This window comes from Piliocolobus tephrosceles, chromosome 9 (assembly GCF_002776525.5).
Source record: "Piliocolobus tephrosceles isolate RC106 chromosome 9, ASM277652v3, whole genome shotgun sequence".
Taxonomy (NCBI): domain Eukaryota; kingdom Metazoa; phylum Chordata; class Mammalia; order Primates; family Cercopithecidae; genus Piliocolobus; species Piliocolobus tephrosceles.
The window spans coordinates 69,887,678-69,910,087 of NC_045442.1; the positions used below are offsets into that span (position 1 = coordinate 69,887,678).

Genomic DNA, 22,410 nt, shown 5'->3' on the forward strand with positions numbered 1-22,410 from the left:
CTGAAAGCAACCGGTAGACCGCGGAGCCACTGCCACCGACTCAGTCCTGCCCAGCAGGGGCCCGCCCAGGGGCCACTCCCCAAGGGAGGCAGCCACTCACTCGCCCGCCCTTCCGGGCCCACTCCCGAGGGGACGGTCTCCCGCCCGCTCTCACACACAGCTAGCTCCTCAGGCCAGGCCCCCAGGGCTTCGTCCACCTCTCACCTTTGACGACGCGGTCAGCCCCGGGAGGGGGCGGCGGGGGCGGGGGCGGGGGCGGTGCAGCCCGGGCCGGCTCCGGGGCGGCCATGCTGGGCCCGGGGCTCGGCTAGGCTCTGAGCCGGGCGGGGTTGGGGGCGGGGGCGGCGGCTACCAGAGCCAAGCGGCGGCGCCGCCGGGGAACATGGCGGACCCTCTTTCCCTACAGAGGGGCTAAGACCGGCATGCACTGCGCGTGCGGGGGTGGGGGCGGGGTAGGCTCTAGGGACTTGGGCAAAATTACTGAGGCTAGGAGAGAAACAGGACGAGGCCAAGGGATCAGGTTAAAATTCTTTGCATGCAGAATCAAGAATGAGGAGATGGGGCAAGTCTGTAGCTAGGTGCTGCGATGAACGACTGCGAGGAAACACACCCGCTCTCATGGCATTCCCAGTAAACTGAGGAGATTTGATTAAACCTCAGGATCTCCTACTAATAGAGAAACAAATGTATAACGATTTAGCTACCAGATCTGAATACTAAAGGGTTGGCAGGGGACCACAGAATAGAGGAAGCATTGTTGGTTCTAGAGTGGAGAAAGGACCATCCAAAATGCAGTTTGAAAGCGAATTCTGGCCTTTGTGTTTAGAGTCTGGAATTGTCAAGAGTCTGAAGGCACAGAATAAGAATGCAGCTAGAGCAATTTCGGCGCCACAGTTTGTCAAAACAGGTAAGGGGAAGAAAGGAGATGACACCAAGAGATGTGCAAAGAATCTGAAGAATTCACCTGAAAAGGACACAGCTTCCTCCTGGAAGGCAGAGGAGTAAATAGGGAATTGGAAATTAATTCCTTATTTCTGTGTATGCACAGAATCTGGACCCAGGTGACTTATGGACCCTTTATAGAGACCAAGGTGACTGACATTCGTGGGAAAGGGGGTAGAGGGAAAAGAATTGACTGTTTATCAAAAATTATTAGACGAGTGCATCCACGACACCAGGAGATACGTTGAACCATGGACAGGGACCAGCATGTCCACTAAGCTCTATATATCTTGATGGTGCAGGATCCAAGTGGGATGAAACAACAAATTCCTGCCCATCGTTCTGCTCAATAATACATGTGCTCAGAATCTGTTCATAATGGATGGTGATAAGTAAGTAGTAGCCGGAAGGTCTCAAAGAGTACCTTTCTACCTCTTCTTTGTGTCAGTTTCAATCCTGAGACCCAAGGTGAAAGACGAAGGGAAAGACCAACAATGGGTATTTTCCAAACAGGGAACCCACAAGCTATTATTTAGAGGGAAGAGTCTCAGGAGTGAGGCACGGGTGAAAATGGATTTTTCTGGCATGGAAGGGCCATAACACCACAGGGGAAGGGAAAGGGAGAGGCCCCCATGGAAGGAGAGGAAGGAACAGGAGGCATGTCACAAACTTATAAGATAGAGGAAAGGCACCCGGAGTACATCGATCAGGAGTGAGTTTGTTAGAAGAGCTTGAATGCCCAGAAAATCTCCCTAAGGAGGGGATGAAGGAAGGAAGTGTATAGTGTACTGAGTACTGAATGCTGTATCAGGAAAGGGATGGGAAACATCCTAGCAGCAATAGTAAAAAGGAAAGGCACCCTATTTTAGGACCCATTGATTCCCACCTTGATTGTATATCCTTCAAATCCTGTCTGGCTCCTCACTTCCACTCAGTCAAAAGGCACTTCATATATTTATCTAGGCCTCCCTGCCCCAGTACAAAAAAAGCAAGAGCATACAAAGGGAAGAATGACAAGGAATTAAATAGAACTATCTTATAGATTTATTAATGAAAAATACTTTACAAAAACAGTATGTTTGGCCTAAAATAGTTCAGCTGACTCTGAGGGTTCACAACAACAACGAAGCAAGTGGTAATAATGGCTGTGCTGAGGACAGAAGGCTGTGTTAGTGTGCCTGACTCCATCTGTTCAAAAGGGTGGATGTTATGTTGGCAGCTCCGCGTTCTAGGCCTAAGGTTTGGAGGGCACAAGGAATGCTGACAGGCCATAATACCTGGGCAGGGGGCTGCCCTGATGATGTAATCAAAACTATGACCACAGGGCTACATGTCCCCGCAAGGATGGGAGATAGGGAAGACAAAGGGTCAGGTAATAGGGATAGGTGGATAAAACAAAGAGCAGAAGTTGGGAATATAGTAGGGAACAGAGGACAAGGGCTCAGGTGGAGGTGGGGACATAAAGCATCCAGGAATAAAATGTGACCTTAAGATCCTAAGGAATGGCTAGTATCCAGAGTAATACCATGGATTCATCTTTAAAGTGGCTCAGATAAAACCCTTAAACAGCAGCTGCTTCCTTTTGCTAGGGGGAATGGAAGTTGGAATTTCAAATATCCCCTCCCAAAGAATCAGGTCTTTTTAGAGGTTCCTGACACCCTTAAGAGAACCCACCAGTTCTATGTTGAGATAAGAATAGCACAACCATGGCAGTGATGCAGGGTACCAACGCTGCCACAGTACAGTTTTTTTTGTTTTGTTTTGTTTTCTGAGACGGAGTCTCACTCTGTTGCCAAGCTGGAGTGCAGTGATGCGATCTCAGCTCACTGCAACCTCTGCCTCCTGGGTTCAAGCAATTCTCCTGCCTCAGCCTCCCGAGTAGTTGGGACTACAGGCATGCACCATCACGCCTGGCTAATTTTTCGTATTTTGGTAGAGACAGGGTTTTACCATGTTGGCCAGGATGGTCTCAATCTCCTGACCTTGTGATCCGCCCGCCTCAGCCTCCCAAAGTACTGGGATTACAGGCATGAGCCACCGCGCCTGGCCCACAGTACAGTTTTACATAGAAAGGTGTAGCTCCAGGAAAGGAAAGGAGTAACCTTTACCATCGACTGTGCTGCAGCACTCTAGCCCTGATCTGCTCTCTTCTGGAGGCATCTGATAGAACAAACAGAAACCCTTCTCCCACTGTCCTCCTGTGTCCAGAGCGGGAGGCATAACCGCTTTGCCTCCAGTCGTCATCTGGGGGCATATCTACTCTTCGAGGACCAGGGGTTCGGGACCCTGGAACAGGATCTGAATTCCAATCTGACCTCCGGGGTACATGAAGACTGCTAGATGGTGGGTACACAGGATAAACAATGGGAGGGTGGGAGGGTGAATGGAAAAGATCACCCCAGGACTGAGCGTGAGGAACCTGAAGGCCCTTGCTTCTTTCTGGTAGTGTGGCAGTGTAGGTTAGCTGAGGACTGCACCCTGGAGTAGTCAGGAATCTGGTCCCAATATGCTGGTTGGTCTCTGACCAGGGTGCCCAGGAGGTGTCTGTTCTGGAACGATGGGGGAGGCTCTGGTAATTCAAAGTCCTTCCTGTGTACTTGGCCCCTTGGGAAGTTTCACCCCTGTCACACATAGCCAGAAACTGCTGGACACTCCTCGAAGTTCCTGGGGAAAGAAAAGAAACCCAAAGACTGAGCATCTTCAGAATACCATTCTTCCCAGAGAGCCATGCCTAGCTGTTTAGCCCAATTCCCTACCAAGAGCATATACACAAGGGAAAGAAAGAACCAAGCTGTGCTTTTGATTCCATTTTTTAAAATTCTTAATATACATCAAAATCAAATATCATACCTCCAACCTGGGCAAATGAAACAGTCTCATGGATGTTGCCATACCTCTACCTCCCTCCACTATAATCTCTCATCCACTATACACACGCATACAAAAGGAGGGCTCCCTAATATATAGCAATATTTAGCAAACGTATACTCCATTTGTGATGACTATATTTCTAGAACCACCATACCAAAACCTCACTCAGCTTTTCTTTTTTAAAAAAATAGAGATGGGATCTCACTATGTTGCCCAGGCTGGTCTCGAACTCCTGGGCTTAAGCAATCCTCCCATCTTGGCCTCCAAAGTGCTGGGATTACAAGTGTGAGACACTGTGCCTGACTTTTTTTTTTTTTCCAACTTTTCTTAAAATGTTATCTTCACTTCAGTTAAGCTGCCTTCGTTTGATCTCTGAGATCTAATGTGGAATGCCTTTTCTTATACATTTATTCAACTTTGGCACTATTGATATCTTGGGCTGATAATTCTTTGTTGGGGTTGGGAAGAGACTGCCCTGTGCATTGTGTGACGTTTAGCAGCATCCCTGGCCTCTACCCACTAGATACCGGTAGTACATCCCCTTTATCCGTTGAGAACCACTGCCTTAAGCTTGAACATCCAGCGCATGAGGGGAAAAAAGAGAACATTTCACTTGGAAGGTCAAAGAAAGCCAAAATGATGTTGCCCACCTTCCCCACAATTGTCTGGGTCTGTACACATGGTGTGGGTACTCCATGTATAGGGTCTTTCCAATTCTCCCACTCATTCCTTGTCTTCCTAGACCATCCCTCAGCTGAGACTCAGAGGACAGAAGGAGAGAAAACTAGCTGATAGAGATGACCATTTCTGTTCTAGGGGAGTACCAAAGACTGGGTATTAACTCCCCTTTGTCAGTTAAAAGCTTATTCTATCATGACTGAAGCAGTTCATTCTCATAAGTAGACAGACTCTAGGGGTACTGGTCTAGACCCTTGGTCTAAGAATCATGGTGCCCAACAAATGATTTAATATTTATGTGGATCAATGCATGACTTTGAAGCAATAATTCATATCCTCACACCACTCCACCTTGGGATACCCCCCTCCCCATAGGTATACTGATTTGACCCTATGAGGACCCTGAAAAGGTACCAAATTCTGGCATATAATATTAGATTTGGGGAAGTTACCTGGGAGTCTATGGGGCTCCCCTGCCACGCTGGGCATCAGGACATCTGGGGACAGGAACTGTGGTTGGGGAGGGTAGAGTTGGGGACCGAGGAGAAACACAGAAGGGTCATGGATGACAGGGAGGGAAGAGGAGCTGGAACAACGATGCCCGGTTTCCAAAGGCTTCCTCACGTTTGATGAATCCTTATAATGAGACAAGACAAAAAAACATAGAGATGAGGATTAACACAAAGCAGGATGTAGTCGGGTAAACACAGTGAGGCAAGCAAAGGGGAATGGAGGGAACCAGAGCACAAACATGCCTACATGCCTTGTTCTGGAGTAGGACCCAATTTTTTCAGTCACTCTCCCTGCCAGCCCTCTAAGAAACTGCAAACTTCAGATCCTTATCCCTTAACCAGTCCTCCTCATATCCCTCACCTTCCCAACCCTACCATTCAGGTCTTTAGCAAACTCCTTAATGCTAACAGTAGAATTAGAGAGATTGAGATAGAAATTTAAAAATAAAAACAAAATATGAGAAATTCAGAAAGCCTGAGAGAATGAGAAAAAAAAAAAATCCTTTACTTATTCTAAGTACTGGGAATAAAACTATATATGTTTAAATGTAGAATCAAGAACTCTACCCCATCTTCTCTCCTGTCACTGCTATACATTCCACAGCTTCCTCTTTTGCCTGTCAAGTTTGTATTTACTGATGCTTATGTCCTGCTGTACTCCCTATTAATTATCTACTTTTATGATAAATACCCAGAAATATTCCCCTTTAACATCTGAAACAGTAACATATCCAAAATTGAACCAAAATCCTTCCAAACTCCTCCTCCTGGCACCTCATTTTCCTAAATCACCCATATTCAAAACATTGGCAATGACCTTGATTTCCCACTTTGCATCCACAATTCCATTACTTGCCAAGGACTATCATTTCTACCTATGGGTTTTATATTTAAATTCACCTGGACTACTGCAACAGCCTTCAGTCTGCTCTTCCTATCTCCCATCCACTCCTTACCATGGTCTACAAGGTCCTATGTGATATGGCCCTACTGCTCCTCACTTTATTTCCTATCATTCCTGGAGCTTTTACACTCTAATTTTAATGTTCCTCAAACACACCAAACACATTGCTACCTCAGAGTCTTTATACTTACTGTTTCTGTTACCAAGAATATTCTTCTGATGGCTCACACCTTCATATCACTGAGGTCTCTAATCAAAAGTTACTTCCTTAGAGATGATTTCCCTCACTACCCTACTATCAGGAATAGCCCTCAAAAAAAAACACTATTACCTCTTTACTCCTTATTCTCTTGCCTTATTTTATTATTCTTTATCATACTTATCATTGTCTGGCATTATATCATTTATTTGTTTTTTGTCTTTCTCCCCTATTTCTTTTTACTTCTGTATCCCTAGCACCTTGAACAGTGCCTAGAACAATGTGGGCACTTAGTAATAATACGTTAAATAAAATAATCTATATGCCAGTATGTCTAATTTCCTTTACGAGACTGCAAGCTACTCAAGGGCAGAATTTGTGTTGTTTCATCAGTGTATGCTCACAGCACCTACCACAACATGGCACAAAATTAGCATTTATCATACTGCCTAAGGACCAGGTGCCACTCCTCTCAGCATGTGACATAGCTAATTACTCCTTTCTTCTTGAAACATTCTCCCCTTGGTGCCTATGGTACCACACATCCCTGGTTTCCCTTCAGTCTCGCTAGTCTTTTTTTCTCAGTCTCCTTTTAGGGTTCTTCAAAAGAAGAACCACCTTAAATCTAATGCTCTTTAGGGATATGTCCTGGCTCCTCTTCTCTTTCTGCGAGTCTTTTCCTCTTTTCAATGGGTATGATTCCCAAATTTCAATTTCCAGCTTATATATCTCATTCCAAAAGCCTGCCAGATATCTCCACTCAAGCTTAATATATGCAAAACTGAATACATATCTTCCCTCAAATATATCATTATCTAACCATAAAACTTGAGTATCATCCTTTACCCCCTCTCCCAACATCCAGGCAGGCACCAACTCCCACTGATGTTTATTTCCTAACTGGATCTCAAATACGTTGACTTATCTCTATCCTTCCCAACTACTTATTGTGACATACAGGGCTGTCTGCGGTCCATAATATTATTTGTATCCTCTCTTGTCAACACTCACCATCATCTCCCTTCGCCAGACTTTCTAATCCTGCCATACTAAATAAGCTTATTTTAATTCAGTTAATATTTGCTCAGGTCCCTTTTACCTGCTATATTCTTTTTGCTTCTTCCAGGAAGCCTTCCATGATACCTCAAGCCTGATTTAAATGTCCCTTCTATTATGTTCCCATAGGATCAAATCCTTAATACATTATAATTGTTTATTTATCTGTCCTTCACTGTAGACTGTAAGCGCCATAAAAGCAGGGACTACATCTAACTCACCATTGTATCTCCAGCACCTAGCACAATACCTCTAACACACTCAATAAGCACTTATTTATTTGTTTATTTTTGTGTTAGGAATCTTGTGACAGAATCAATAAGTATTTATTTAAGAGAATGAATCAATAAATGATACAGAAGTCAGAAGAAAGGAAGCCAATTCTCCTAGGAAAATAACAATTTGCCATTAAATGAATTGAAAGTACACGAGAACAAATGCTAGGCAGGAGAGTCCACCTTTTCCAAAAAAGAATGGCAGCGTGATCAGAATTGTTTAGGAATTTATGAACAATAAATTGAATGAATTTTATTATAAATTCAGCTGAGTTTTTCTGTTTGTTTTGTTTTGTTTTTGAGACAGAGTCTTGCTCTGTCGCCCAGGCTGGAGTGCAGTGGCTCAATCTCGGCTCACTGCAACATCTGCCACCCGGATTCAAGCAATTCTCCTGCCTCAGCCTACTGAGTAGCTAGGAGTACAGGCACCCCCTCCCACCATGTCCGGCTAATGTTTATATTTTCGCCATGTTGGCCAGGCTGGTCTCGAATTCCTGACCTCAGGTGATCCAACATCCTCGGCCTCCCAAAGTGCTGGGATTACAGGCATGAGCCACCACGTCTGGCCTCGGCTGATTTTTAAAAATTAGAAAAATGAGTACCTCTTAGGAGGGAAACTGAATCTGAAGAGCTGGTAGAAGACAGACTTGGTTTTCACCATATGTGCTTTTATACCTTTTTATTTTTATACCATGTATTTAAAACCTGTTTTTACATTTTTCCTGAACTGACCTAGTGGACAACCTTCAATGCACTGGTACTTTGTACCCTGACCTCTACTGTAATGAAAACTCAACTTGGGGAAGGAAGTGAAATTCTCCAAAGGTATGATTACCTACAAACCTAGCCACTGATATTTAAGTTTGTTGATCTCTAATGGCTTGGGCTTTCCTGCCCCTTCTGCCTACACATTACTGCATATGAAAATTCGCAAGGCTTTTTTCTTTTTCTTGCTGATGCACATGCTTCACTTTAGATTGAAAACACACTGAATTCTATTCAATCACATACTGGGGGTGAGGGGAAAAACCAAACCAATACTGCATCCCATTTCTTTCCTTCTTCCTTTGATTAGTGCTGTGGGTTCTGACCCAATCAGCAGCCTTTGCTTCTCAGATTCCTCTCAAGGCTATTATGACTCTTCTCACCCTAGGAAACCCTACAACACACACAGCCTTTCAGAACTGCTACAGGGAATGGACATTCCTCTGGGCTCCAACTGAACGTTTGTAAATAAAATAATGACTGCGTGTCCTTATTTTTGCTGAGTACACAGGGCTTTTCCTCACATTACAACCTTCACTTTCTCCCTGCTTCTTTACCTGCACTGTATTTTTGCTTAGCAAGGAGGAGGGTGCTCTGAATAGACGGACCCTGATTCTACTTACAAAACTGTGGGAAGAAACTGGAGCTTCCTCCCTCTCTGAGACAACGGTGCCACTGAGACTGCGTGAGATGCGACGTAAGTTCTCTGCACTGTACTGCTCATCCTCCCCACACTCCCTGCTGAGGCCTCGGCAAGGTGTAGCCTTCAAACACACAGACACATACAGGCAGACACATAATACCAGACTTATGGTTTTCCCACAGACACTATCCTCAGGGTATGGGAAAGAATAGGGGAAGACTCAGTAGTAATAGACACCTGAATTAGATGTATTGGTAAGATAGTGGCCATGTAAAAATCTCCTCTAATTCAAAAGAAGCCCAATCATAGACCTTATTTTCTTCTGATAGCCCCATATCACCATGGCTCTGCCTTATCATCATCCCTACCAGACATATCTTTCCATAATTCCTTCCCCAACACACCACCCTGGGCCCAGCACCTTAGCACCTGAGGCTGCTACCTGAGAAGTACACATTGTTCTGGCTTCATGGAGACTCTGCTCCATTTCTGCTGTTGGAGTCTTTGAGAGACCAGGATCAGGGGCTGAGTGCAACCTCCTCCCCATGCCATCTGCAGAGCCTGAAGAGGAAAACATAAATACAAGTTGAGGCTGTTTCTTCTCCTAGGGCCTAACCTCTAAGCCTAGCAGCACAAACTCAGGAGTTGTTGTTTCATTAAATAATAAATATGCATCCCTGAATTCAACGAGGGGACATGCTCCTGGAATTTAGAAACAAGAAGGGCCAGGCACGGTGGCTCACACCTGTAATCCCAGCACTTTGGAAGGCCAAGACGGGTGGGTCACAGGCCAGGAGATCGAGAACATCCTAACACAGTGAAACCTCGTCTCTACTAAAAATACAAAAAATTAGCCGGGCATGGTGGTGGGCGCCTGTAGTCCCAGCTACTCAGGAGGCTGAGGCAGGAGAATGGCATGAACCCGGGAGGTGGAGCTTGCAGTGAGCCGAGATCGCGCCACTGCACTCCAGCCTGGGCGACAGAGTGAGAGTCCGTCTCAAAAAAAAAAAAAGAAAGAAACAAGAATTTTAGAATATGGATAGTTTACTGAATGTCCCCATCTTGCTTCATTTCATTTTTGTAAACATAATCAGCTTCTGTCAGACTTGGCTCAAGACTTAGAGAGAGGAAATTATCTAACACAGTGATTTTCTGAAGTATCTGTGGTGACAAAAGAAATTATCTCCAGTCTAGTTCAGAATTGAAATGATCATAATAATCATCTATCAAACCTCCTCATTTTATATAACAGGAAAATGAGTTCCAGGGTCTGACAGTTTAGTAGTTTAACCAGGATTAAAACTCTCTTGATTTTCAGCACAGCACTCTTACCATCTCACCTGGTGACCTCTTGTACTCTGAGCCCACTAAATGCTTACCTCTCTTCAAAATCTTTCTAGATTGTTCACAGTTGCTCTAAACTGGATTGGTGACTCCCAAGGGGCTAACCCCAATCCAGCTAATTAAGTTTTCCATTCTGAAACTGTATATGCCCTTGACCTACATTTGATACATGTGTCCATGGCCAATTGATGTTTTGATTTGATGATGTGATTCTAATATATCTATATCTGGCTAAAGCTGATATTACTCATGTAAGTACTGTAAGACCAGTTATTTTCAGTATTCCTGGGTACTTAAATGCAGTGCTTTCAATACCACCTCAGATTCATCTGGGAACTTTTAAAAATAGAGCTTTCTGGATGTTACCACAGACCTGAATCTGAAGGTTTGTGGTTGGTGCCTGGGAATTTTCATTTTTGAAAGGTTCCCAAAAAGTCCAAGAAAATATCCTTGGCCGGGCATGGTGGTGTACACCTGTAATCCCAGCACTTTGGGAGGTTGAGGCAGGCGGATCGTGAGGTCAGGAGATCAAGACCATCCTGGCTAACACGGTGAAACCCCGTCTCCACTAAAAATACAAAAAATTAGCCGAGCGTGGTGGTGGGCGCCTGTAGTCCCAGCTACTCGGGAGGCTGAGGCAGGAGAATGGTGTGAACTCGGGAGGTGGAGACTGCAGTGAGCCGAGATCATGCCACTGCACTCCAGCCTGGGTGACAGAACAAGACTCTATCTCACAAATAAATAAATAAATAAATAAAAATATATATATATCCTTGAACATTATTGGGGGAAATGTGAAATGTTACAGTCTTCCTAAAAAGCAACCTGGTAATCTCTAATAAAATAAAAAATATATTTATCCTGTTGCCCAACAATTCTAATCCTGAGAAGAAGAAGAAAAAAATACCAGTTCATAACAACATATGTATAAGAATATTTTCTACTGACATAATTTATAGTAGCCAAAACTAGAAATAAAGTAATGCCCATCTATAGAATAGCTAAATACATTATGGTTTAATACTAAATATTGTTCAGTCACTTAAAAAGAATGAACTGAGTTAAACTAGATGATTTGAAGGAATTTTAATGAAATATTGTTGCATTAAAAGGAAAAAAATATGTAAAATGATATACAAGCAAAAAAAAAAAAACCACTTTCTGTATATGTAGGTCTACATAGGATTGTATGAACAGAAAAATACAATGTATGCACACTACATAATTACCTGGGGAGGGAAGGACTGGCTATGAGAGAAGAGACAGGAAAACTGTGTAAAATAAAAACAGCATGTGTGTTATGTTCTTATTTCTATAAAATTATTCATGTGTTTTTTGGGTTTTCTGAGCCACTCCTCAGAGGACTATAGGTAGCCAGGTTTAAGGATTACAGCTAAGGCCGGGCGCAATGGCTCATGCCTGTAGTCCCAGCACTTTGGGAGGCCAAGGCAGGCGGATCACGAGGTCAGGAGTTCGAGACCAGCCTGACCAACATGGTGAAAACCCCATCTCTAATAAAAATACAAAAACTAGCCAGGCGTGGTGGTGGGTGCCTATAATCCCAGCTACTCAGGAGGCTGAGGCAGGATAATCACTTGAACCCGAGAGGCAGAGGCTGCAGTGAGTCGACATTGCGCCACTGCACTCCAGCCTGGGCAACAGAGACTCACTCCATCGCAAAAAAAAAAAAAAAAAAAAAAAATGACAGCTATGGCCGGCTGTGGTAGCTCATGCCTGTAATCCCAGCACTTTGGGAGGCTGAGGCAGTAGGATCACTTGAGCCTAGGAATTCAAGACCAGCCTAGGCAGCATAGTGAGACCCCATCTCTAAAAAAAGAAAAAAAAAAAGCATTAAAAAATTAGCCAGGTATGGTGGTGCACATCTGTATTTGGAAGGCTGAGGCAGGAGGATCATTTGAACCTGGAAAGTGGAAGCTGGAGTGAGCCATGATCGTGCCACTGTACTCCAGCCTGGGTGACAGAGTAAGACTTTGTCTCAAAAAAAAAGAGAAAAGAATTACAGAGTAATGTTTAGAATTGGCTGTTCCTCTAATCAAGCCAAGTGTGACTCCTAGACAAGAAGGTAGCCACTGGAACCTCCTGAAGGGAGTAGAATCTGATTCCTTTAAAAGACGGCAGGGTGTGATAGCTCACGCCTGTAATCCCAGCACTTTGGGAGGCTGAGGCAGGTGGATAACCTGAGGTCAGGAGTTCAAGAGCAGCCTGGCCAACCTGGCGAAACCCTGTCTGTACTAAAAATACAGAAATTAGCCGGGTGCAGTGGTGTGCGCCTGTAGTCCCAGCTACTCTGGAGACTGAAGCAGGAGAATCACTCGGAGGCAGAGGTTGCAATGAGCTGATATCGTACCACTGCACTCCAGACTAGGTGATAGAGCGAGAAGCCATCAGAAAAAAAAAAAAAATTTTAAGCAGAAGTAGAGGTGGCCATTTGTAAGGGAATTTCTAGAATAAATAAAAGATAGGGTTAAGATGATGTCTACTCACTGATCAATCATGACAAAAGAAAGACTACCAGACATTATGTATTTGCTGATATGGTGTAAGAAATACAAAGAACTTCCTATTAAATATTCTTGTTTTTAAAATTTGTATCTGATTTTAATTGAGCCTCTAGCTCTAAGTACTAAGTTGCAGGAAAAATGAGGGCTAGAAGAACATGGTGGTTTTTTTGGGACAGAGTCTCCCTCTGTTGCCCAGGCTGGAGTGTAGTGGCCTGATCTCAGCTCACCACAACCTCCGCCTCCCAGGTTCAAGTGATTCTCCTGCCTCAGCCTCCCGAGCAGCTGGGACTACAGGTGCGTGCCACCATGCCCGACTAATTTTTATATTTTTAGTGGAGACAGGGTTTCACCATGTTGGCCAGGTCGGTCTTGAACTGACCTTGTGATCTGCCTGCCTTGGCCTCCCAAAGTGCTGTGATTACAGACATGAGCCACTGCGCCCGGCCACAACAAGTTTTTTTTTTTCTTAAAGACTTAAGACTATAATCAGCAAAATCTACAACGTGTGAAATGTTAAAAGACAATGACCAAATTTCTTCCACAAATAAATAGAAGGGGAAAAAACAGAGGGTATCATACTGGCAAAAAAACCCAAAACCAAAAACAACAACAACAACAAAAAGACTTAAGAGCCTTATCATCAAAAAGCAATGTGTGTGTCTTGTTTGAATCCTGACTTGAAATAAAACAACTGTAAAAAGACATTTATGGGACCACTGAGAAAACTGGAATATTGGCTAGGTATTATATTAATAAATAATTGTTAATTTTTTAGGTATAATAATATTATAGGTTTGTCTCTTAAAAAAGAATCTGGCCAGGTGCGGTAGCTCATGCCTGTGATCCTAGCACTTTGGGAGGCCAAGGCAGGTGGATCACCTGAGGTCAGGAGTTCAAGACCAGCCTGGCAAACATGGTGAAACCCTGTCTCTACTAAAAAAAAACATATATATATATTTACAAAAATTAGCCAGGCGTGGTGGCGTGCGCCTGTAATCCCAGCTACTCAGGAGGCTGAGGCAGGAGAATCACTTGAACCCAGGAGGCAGAGGCTGCAGTGAGTCGAGATCGCACCACTGCATTCCAGCCTGGGTGACAGAGCAAGACTCCATCTCATTAAAAAAAAAAAAAAGAGTGTTTATTTCTGAGAGATACATGCTAACTTATTTATGAATGAAATAATATAATGTCAGAGATTCAGAGATTTGTTTTAAAATAATCTAGAGGAGGCTGGGCATGGTAGCTCATGCCTGTAATCCTAGCACTTTGGGAGGCTGAGGCGGGTGGACTACTTGAGCTCAGGAGGTAGAGACCACCTGGGCAACATGGCAAAACCCCGTCTCTCCAAACCACACAAAAAAATTAGCCAGATGTGGTGGTGTGTGCCTGTGGTCCCAGCTACTCAGGAGGCTGTGGTGGGAGGACCTCAGCAGTGGCCCTGATGGCATCACTGCATTCCAGCCTGGGCAACAAAGCAAGACCTTGTCTCAAAAAATAAAATAAAATAATGTAGAGGGGAAAGGAAAGTGGTGGAGGTATAGCTAAATCAAAACTGGCCATATGCTCAGTGGCTCACTCCTGTAATCCCAGCATTTTGGAAGGCCAAGGCGGGCAGATCACGAGGTCATGAGATGGAGACCATCCTGGATAATATGGTGAAACCCTGTCTCTACTAAAAATACAAAAATTAGCCAGGCGTGGTGGTGCACACTGTAGTCCCAGCTACTTGGGAGGCTGAGGCAGGAAAATCACTTGAACCTGGGAAGCGGAGGTTGCAGTGAGCCGAGATCGCACCACTGCACTCCAGCCTGGGAGGTAGAACAAGACCTTGTCTAAAAAATAAATAATAAAATAAAATAAAATTTAAAAATTGGCCATATGTTGATAACTGCAAGATAATCACTATGTAAGCTGGTTATAAGTACCTGGAGGGTTATTATAACATTTATTTTGTTTTTTTTTTTTTTGAGATGGAGTTTTGCTCTTGTTGCCCAGGTTGTAGTACAATGGTGTAATCTCAGCTCACTGCAACCTCCGTCTCCCGGGTTCAAGCAATTCTCCTGCCTCAGCCTCCTGAGTAACTAGGATTACAGGCGTCCACCACCACCACGCCCAGCTAATTTTTTGTATTTTCAGTATAGCCATGTTGGCCAGGCTGGTCTCCAACTCCTGACCTCAGGTGATCCATCCGCTTTGGCCTCCTAAAGTGCTGGGATTACGGTGTCAGTCACTGTGCCTGGCCTACTCTTATTCTTTACTTTTGAATATATTTGAAATTTCCCATAACAAAAGTTAATTTCTTATTTTTTAGATATCTATAAGATGGTGTCTGCTCAAGTTCAAAGTACGATGAAATTCAGAATATAGGTTAAGAACAGTGTTTATATAACACTTTAGGAACTACAATTATGTCAAAATCTGGTCACAAAAGACCACATACTATATGATTCCATTTATATGAAATGTCCAGAACAGGCAAATCTCTAGAGACAGAAAATAGATAAGTGGTTGCCTGGGGTTGGGGGAAGAGAAGGAGGAGATAAAGAGTGATTTGCCAATGGGTACAGAGTTTCTGATTAAAACGCTTTTTTTTTTTTTCCTTTTTGAGACAGGGTCTCACTCTGCAGCACTCTCAGCCCAGGCTGAAGTGCAGTGGTGCAATCTCAGTTCACTGCAACCTCCACCTCGCCAGTTCAAGCCATTCTTGTGCCTCAGACTCCCAAGTAGCTGGGATTACAAGCATGTGCCACCACGTCCAGCTAATTTTTGTATTTTTAGTAGAGACAGGGTTTCACCATGTTGGTCAGGGTGGTCTCGATCTCCTGACCTCAAGTGATCTGCCCTCGGCCTCCCAAAGTGCTGGCATTACAGGAGTGAGCCACCGCGCCTGGCCCTGAACCATTCTTTAGCACAGCATACTGGAGAAGCCATGGGCAAATACTTAGTAATCTCTTACTTTAGAAGGAGGGAAGTTGCCTGTGAGTGATAATTCTGCCCCTTCCTCCACTCTAGCCAGAAAAATGTCTAGCTCTTGTCATGGAGGCTTTCTGAGTAAAGTAGAAAGTTCTACTACCTCCTACTAAGCTGGGGATACTATCTGTATAGAATACCCCCTTCTGATCTTGCCCTGCTTTCAGCTTTTATATGATCCTCCCCTCTCCCCCCAACCCATTTGCATTCTTACCTGTTTGGTTAAGTGGGTGCCAGGCTGTATCCTGCTGCCCCCATCCAGAACAGCCAGGTTGAGAAGCCTGAAGACTGGCCTGATACAGAGACTCCAATTCTGAGGTCTCCTGCTCTGTGTCTTGGTTCCAATGTGGATGCAAAAGGATGTGATTTCTCTCTGGATAGGTTACACACATATGGGAATCATGAGGGGAGGACTTCATTCCTGGCCTAGAGGCCCCATGTTTAGGCTGAGAATCACAGAACCTTGTGACATTCACCCAGGAATCCAAAGGCAAGGAAGTCCCCAAGTCAGCACTGCTGCCCAGATCCTTAGACCTAGCATCTCTCACTTGGGACGGCTTCTCTTGGTATATGTCTGGCTCTGCCAACCTGGGCTGTCCTCCCCTAGAAGTTTCACCATTAGGCAGCCCAGAGTTTAAGGCAAGAGAAGAATGTTCAGTGGACTCTTCCCAGGAAAGTGGTCTGTCCCCACTCTCCAGAGAGGATTGTTGCTTTGCCCATGGCCAGTGGCCTTTCTCTTGACCCTGTGAGAAAGGAGGCTTAGAATCAGAAGGGGAAGAGTTCTTCCTTAGACTACCCAACAAACTTCTATCCTTGAAACCTGTACTATCGCTCATGGAGACACCCTGCATCCTCTGGAACTGCTTAGCCAGAGAACGGACAAGCCCCTTCGTGCTGGGACACTCTGGCCTATAGGGCTCCTCACTGCCTCTGTCCACTTTTAAAGTCAATGAAGTTTTGAGGCTTTGGCCTTGGAGGTATTGGTTAGTTTTCTGCACAGGATCAAGACAGTGAAGCACAGATGAAGAAGCAACAGGCAGTATGGGGTGGCAGGTTCTATACAGGGGAAGGCTGGGCTGAGCTGATGAATTTGAAGGACTACAGCCTAGGCTGTGTTCATCTCCCCTTTCAGAGGTGGCTATTCCAGGCATCGCCAGGGAGGGGTTATTAGCAGGATCCCTCTTTTCTTGGAATAGCTGTTCTTGAGCAATGCCTCTTCCTTCTTGTGGAGGGAGCTTGCTGCAACTGCTGTTGTCACACCTAGAGCCTTGCAGCTTACCCTCTGGGGCATCCAATGGCTCCCAACTATGATGAGTATTCTTCTCAGTCCACCCTGGTGTTTTAGGTAAACCTTGCCTGTGGAATGCTGAGGGTTCAATGTTGTCTACTTCAACCGAAGTCAGAAGCTTCAAGGCAGATCTACTGGGGGAGCTGTGCTGTAGGGCAGATGACACTGGAGATAGTGATGAGTGTGACTCATGGCAGGAAGCAGGTGAATGGAAGAAAGAACTGGCCCCAAACTCTGTATCCGTGCCGGGTTCCAGTTGGGCCTCTTGGCTTAACAATACTTGGAGCGGGATAGGCTGTTCACTGAAACAAATGGAGACAGCTAGTCATAAGCTGCCTTGACTGACAGGAACGCTTACAGAAAGAACTGTTCATTCCATTCCCATTTCTAGCTATTCACACAGGGAATGGTAAAAGTAAACAGAAAGACAAGCACAAGTAGAGTCAGTAGTTCAGAGGATCACAAAAGAAAAGGCACATGGTCAGCTCACACCCAGGTAAATAGGTAACATTAATCCTCTTTATTAAATGCCCTCACTAAAGGTGCACAGTAACATTAAGTGGACCCCTTGCTAATATTCTTCACTACCTGTGAGTCGCATTCCAATCACATTCTACTTGCAAATTAGGAAACAAAATCAGCTAGTCTCACATGCAGATGACATGGAAGGTAAGCAAAGCCTGAAAATCACTCATACTAAACAGCAAAAATCCAGGATGCTATACAGGAAGGCAAGTCCTACCTGGGGTCCTGAGAGGCAGCCCAGCCAAAGGAACCATGAGGCCACATTTACAAAATACACGGTGATTTGGGCTCATGGGAATACACAGAAATCAACCATCTCAAATATGTTGTTAAAATCTGGATTTTGTCCTATTAGTCACTGAGATATTTCCCCAAAGCAATATGACTTGAGATTTAGGAGTAGGAGTAGGGATTAACTGTATTTAGTCAGTTTCTCACTAATTGTTTTGTATTTCTGACTTTAAAAACTTAATGTTACAAGGACTTAAATAAAGCCTCAACCACTCACATACATCAGGAAGTATATGTTTTCTGGAAAGGGTTTACCTATCTAAATTGCTTATATTCAAAACAAGCCCCTAAATTTGAATGAAAATATACTGTAAACTTTTGAGGGTATAGTCACCCAGTCACCCTTATAACATTATGGAGAATAAGATATACTAATATGGGAAGCCTAATCATAAAAGGCAATATCACATAATAGTTAAGGACATGTGCTTTAGCATCAAATAGACCTGCATTTTTTTTTTTTTTTTTTGAGACAAGGTCTTTCTCTGTCACCCAGGCTGGAGTGTGGCAGCGCCATCATGGCTCACTGTAGCCTTGACCTGCCGGGCTCAACCGATGCTTCCACCCAGCCTCCCAAGTAGCTGGGACCACAGGTATGCACCACCATGCCCAGCTAAATTTTTTTTGTTTTTTGTAGAGACAGGGTTTTACCATGTTGCCCAGGCTGGTCTCAAACTCCTTGACTCAAATAATCTGCCCTCCTCAGCCTCCCAAAATTCTAGGATTACAGGCATGAGCTACCATGCCTAGCAGTTAACTATTTTTGAACATTTGCCTTTTGAACATTGAGCCCAGGAGGTTGAGGGTGCAGTAAGCTATCATCGTGCCACTGCACTCCAGCCTGGGTGAAAAAGCAAGATCCTGTCTCAAAAAAAAAAAAAAAAAAGTTAACTGCTTTTATTAACTTACATTTTGAAAACTACTCAGAGTTATTAATGGTCCAAATTAATGTTTATTTAAATTCATCTATTCTAAGTAAAAGCCAAATTCAAGGGCTAAGATGTGAGAACTACAACAATGACTCCTAGAACTTCTTTCCTAGTCCTGACCATAAAGAAGCAAAGCAAAGGGAATCATTGTGTCTCTTCTTTATGGTGCAATCAGAGCAAGAAAGACTGCTTTCTCAGCTTCCATAAGGATAGGAAGCATTGAAATCCCAAAATAAATCACATGGTAGCTACTACAACATGAAATGTAGCCTAGATTGCCATGTCTAAGAACATAATATATATATACAAATATAATAATCGCATTATTACACAAGTCCAGGGCTAAAGTTACCCATGGGAAATGCGGACAAATGGTCTTATTATGCTGTACTTTTGCATCCTAGGAATTATTAAGGAAAGGACCAGCAGTACAATGAGTTTTTCACTGTATGTCTGACCTGAAAGAAGAAAATCTTTTCAGAGGACTCCTCTCTCCCCTTCAGTCGGCAAGACAATGAGAGCTCTTGCTATAGAGTACTCATGGTCACTTCTTCCCCTGGCGTTCATAAACTAACATGGTTCCCAAGCACTACCTTGTTGGCTGAGGGAGAGTCCCCGCCTGTGACGGGAGGCAGGCTGAGGGCTGCGACGGCTGCTGTGGTGATTGCTGCTGCTGCATGCGATCCTGCAGGCTCCGTGCTTTTCGAATACTGATTTGCAACTTCTTATCGACTAGGGCTCTGCTGTGCGTGCTACAGCTGGCACCATGCAGGGCAAGTCTTAGTTTAGCTAAAATGCAAAAGAAAATATAGCAGAAACAGAACACAAAACACAAACAAAAATAAAAAGAATAAAATTGAACAAAAATGAGCAAAGATATGCAGTAAAACTCAAAATATGTAGCAGGAATGCAAGGCACGGACCATGCATATGCTGTCCAGGGCACAGAGCTGCCTCTGGCTATAAGGAACATTGATGGAAGCCATGGAGGCCAAACAGGTTAATCCAAATTAAAAAACAAAACAAAACTAAAATAAATCAATAAGATAAACCAGTGCCTCCATCTTAGAGATTGCCACTCTTGTCCAACTGACCTGTCTGACTCTGGTCTCCACACTCTACTCTCACCCCTCTCTTTCCAATGGCCAACAGCAGAAATAAGATCCAAACCTGTATCTCTCTTTATAGACCACAGCTTCTTGTCGGTCACATACAAGAAGCCGATACCAATTCTAAGCCTTAGTCTCTTGCTGTAAGCTTATGGTGCTGCATACTATGAAGGTAGGGGAGAATCAGAAAGAATCAAATATTGAAGTAAAAAGTCACAGGCCTGGGAAGTCATAGCCAATTTATTCAATTTTCCTTCTATAAGCTCCAACTCACTAGCCAGTGACTAGCAAAAAAGCAGACTAATCTCACATCTGAGGTCTAACTTTATCCTGGAATAAAAAGGTAGGCATGACTGGAGAAATCATCTATGGATTCCTTGCTGAGGTTATTCTGGTAAATATCCATAGGCCACAGTGCCAGTGCCAGGTACACTTAGAAATCTAAAGGGCAAAAATAGCTAACGGGCCTCAGTTTGGGAGAGCAAGAGTGAGGAGACATAAAAACTGTTTTTATCCCGTCTGAGTGACAACACCTATTGTGAAGTTAGTCAAAAGTGCCATAGCCATAGCAGTTAGAGTTACTTACAGATAGCTTCATTACAGAGAGCCAAAGCTGCAGCACAGTCTCCTTTCTGTTCCAGATGCAGTGACTCTTCAAATACTGACTCTGCCTCTTGCAGGGACCTCTCAAAGCCGTCACTCCTCCCTGAAAGGGCCAGCACTTTTCATTTTCATTACAATTCATTCCAACTTTTCCTGTATACTGTTGTTTCCCTTCAGTACACAGAGATCCTTGCTGCTGAGCCACTGGTCTACCCTTATTCCAACTGTTCATTGCTATTAAGAATTCTCTGAAACAAGCAGGACATTCATTTTGCCTTAACTGAGATGTTACCAAGGCCATGAAAGACAGGCATGCCATTAATGGCCACATATTCTAACACCAAGACTCTCAGGAAGTCCCTCAAGGAAAGAACAAAGTATTCCATATAGCAGAAAGGTAGGTTCTTATGCCTGGAATTGAACTGCTCTTTCCCAGTGCAATTCTTGCCAACTAGTGTCAGAACACCCTAGATGTCGACTGAGACCTTCACTGCTATGTTACGGCAAAGGTAGCTTCATTATTCTGTGGACAACCATCCATACCACTTATTTACCTCACCAAATCACAGTCCTCTATGCACCACCCTAAACTGGAAAATCAGTACACCTCTTAGTCACAGATGGTCTACACTTGCTAATCCAATGTATCTGCCAGGGCAGTTGAACGGCCTTTGTTCCTGGTTTGCATATACATACTTTTCATAAGCATTGCTAAGTATTTACTTTAATCATGCTATTCCTCGCCAAAACTACCCACAAAGAAGTCAACTTCCCATACAGCAAGCAGGGAATATTCCATCCTCCTCTCAAAGTGAATGTGTGCCAAAGCAGGAGCAGAAGAGTCTAAAAACAATACCAGATGAAAAGACTAGGAAGTACAGGCAGAGAAATTTTTGTAAAAGAACTCTCATGTTTATATATCCCTTGCCCTCTACTTACTCATAATCGTAAATTGGCAGCAAGCTGTAATATAAGTTCACCTACAAATGGGATTGCCAGTGAGCCTTCACAAAGTTGCAGGGGGAAAAAAAGAATGTGAGTCACTTCTCCCATAATGTCCCTCATCCTCCACTTACCTCCAGCTGGACATGGTAATAAAGGCTCTTCTACATCCCTAACATTCACTTCCTAATTCATCATGACTTTTTGAGAGCAATGGGAAGACAATGGAAACAGCAGGTTGGTTCTGAAGAACTTGGCACTCAGGATCCACTCTATCTCTAGAGGTGTGGTTTCCCTTACTTTCCAGACCTGAAGTTCTCTCATAATATTTGTAATCAACTAAATGTATACAACCTTTATAATCAGAGGTAGTGCCTAGAGCCATTTTTTTAAGTTCTCTACTTTACGGAGATCTAGACAAGCTATAGTTGATCAATCACTGTACTAAATTTTAATTCTTATCCTCCAGAATCTTAGCATTCCATTCCTTGCTCATGCAGGAAATGCTGAACCACAGTGTATGGAAAATTGACAATGAAATACAGCCAGTGGGATCTCCTCCTAACTTTAATCTATTGCCCAACTGGCACAGAGAGAAAAAAAGGAAAGGAGAGAAATGACAAGACCCCTTTATTCAGAAGCAAAATAAACCTGGGACACCAATGTCATTATAGCTTGAGGTCACAAAGGGAAAAAAGACTATCCAAATAGAGACAGCTAAGTATTAGGAATTTAAAACTAATTTGGAAATGAATACAATGTCTTGGGAAATATGAGGCAACAACTACCTTGAATCAAAAGAGAGTAGTATTAAAGGAAAAAAGCTGCCCCCAAACAGGATTACTTGGCCCAAGAAGATTCTCTAAGTGTATATAAAAAGAGAAAAGTGGTCAACAGAAAACAGCCAAAAAAGTTTAAAAGCTGGCACTTACAAACTTGGACCTTTATACTGCTTTAGCACAATTTGTTGTAAGTGGGGTTTCTGAATTATAAAAATAATAAAGTCATTTTATAGGAAAAAAAAACTAAGATATAGGTTTCA

At 43.6% G+C, this 22,410-nt stretch overlaps 2 protein-coding genes and 1 long non-coding RNA gene across 8 annotated transcripts in view; 1 reads left to right on the plus strand and 2 right to left on the minus strand.

The window, feature by feature from the left end:
- Nucleotides 1-424, minus strand: part of PPP3CB (protein phosphatase 3 catalytic subunit beta) — a 60,797-nt gene extending 60,373 nt beyond the window's left edge. For 4 of the 6 annotated variants that reach the window (XM_023204954.1, XM_023204951.1, XM_023204956.1 and 1 more), the window contains exon 1: nt 205-419. In XM_023204954.1, the coding sequence (XP_023060722.1) occupies nt 205-289 (85 nt within the window). In that variant the 5' untranslated portion in view covers nt 290-419. Of the gene's footprint in view, nt 1-204 lie in introns of all 6 variants that reach the window. The other 2 variants (XM_023204952.1, XM_023204953.1) reach the window with 1 other exon arrangement.
- On the plus strand, nt 34-4,233 carry LOC111537852. Its single transcript, XR_002730128.3, has 2 exons — nt 34-217; nt 827-4,233. It is a non-coding gene; the product is annotated as an uncharacterized LOC111537852 (long non-coding RNA).
- Nucleotides 1,964-22,410, minus strand: part of USP54 (ubiquitin specific peptidase 54) — a 121,486-nt gene continuing 101,039 nt past the window's right edge. The window contains exons 18-24 of the mRNA XM_023204950.3: nt 20,410-20,529; nt 19,308-19,503; nt 15,896-17,271; nt 9,288-9,406; nt 8,826-8,966; nt 4,944-5,127; nt 1,964-3,606 (exon numbers count right to left, since the gene is read on the minus strand). Coding sequence (XP_023060718.1) covers nt 3,047-3,606; nt 4,944-5,127; nt 8,826-8,966; nt 9,288-9,406; nt 15,896-17,271; nt 19,308-19,503; nt 20,410-20,529 — 2,696 coding nt within the window. The 3' untranslated portion in view covers nt 1,964-3,046. The remainder of the gene's footprint in view (nt 3,607-4,943; nt 5,128-8,825; nt 8,967-9,287; nt 9,407-15,895; nt 17,272-19,307; nt 19,504-20,409; nt 20,530-22,410) is intronic.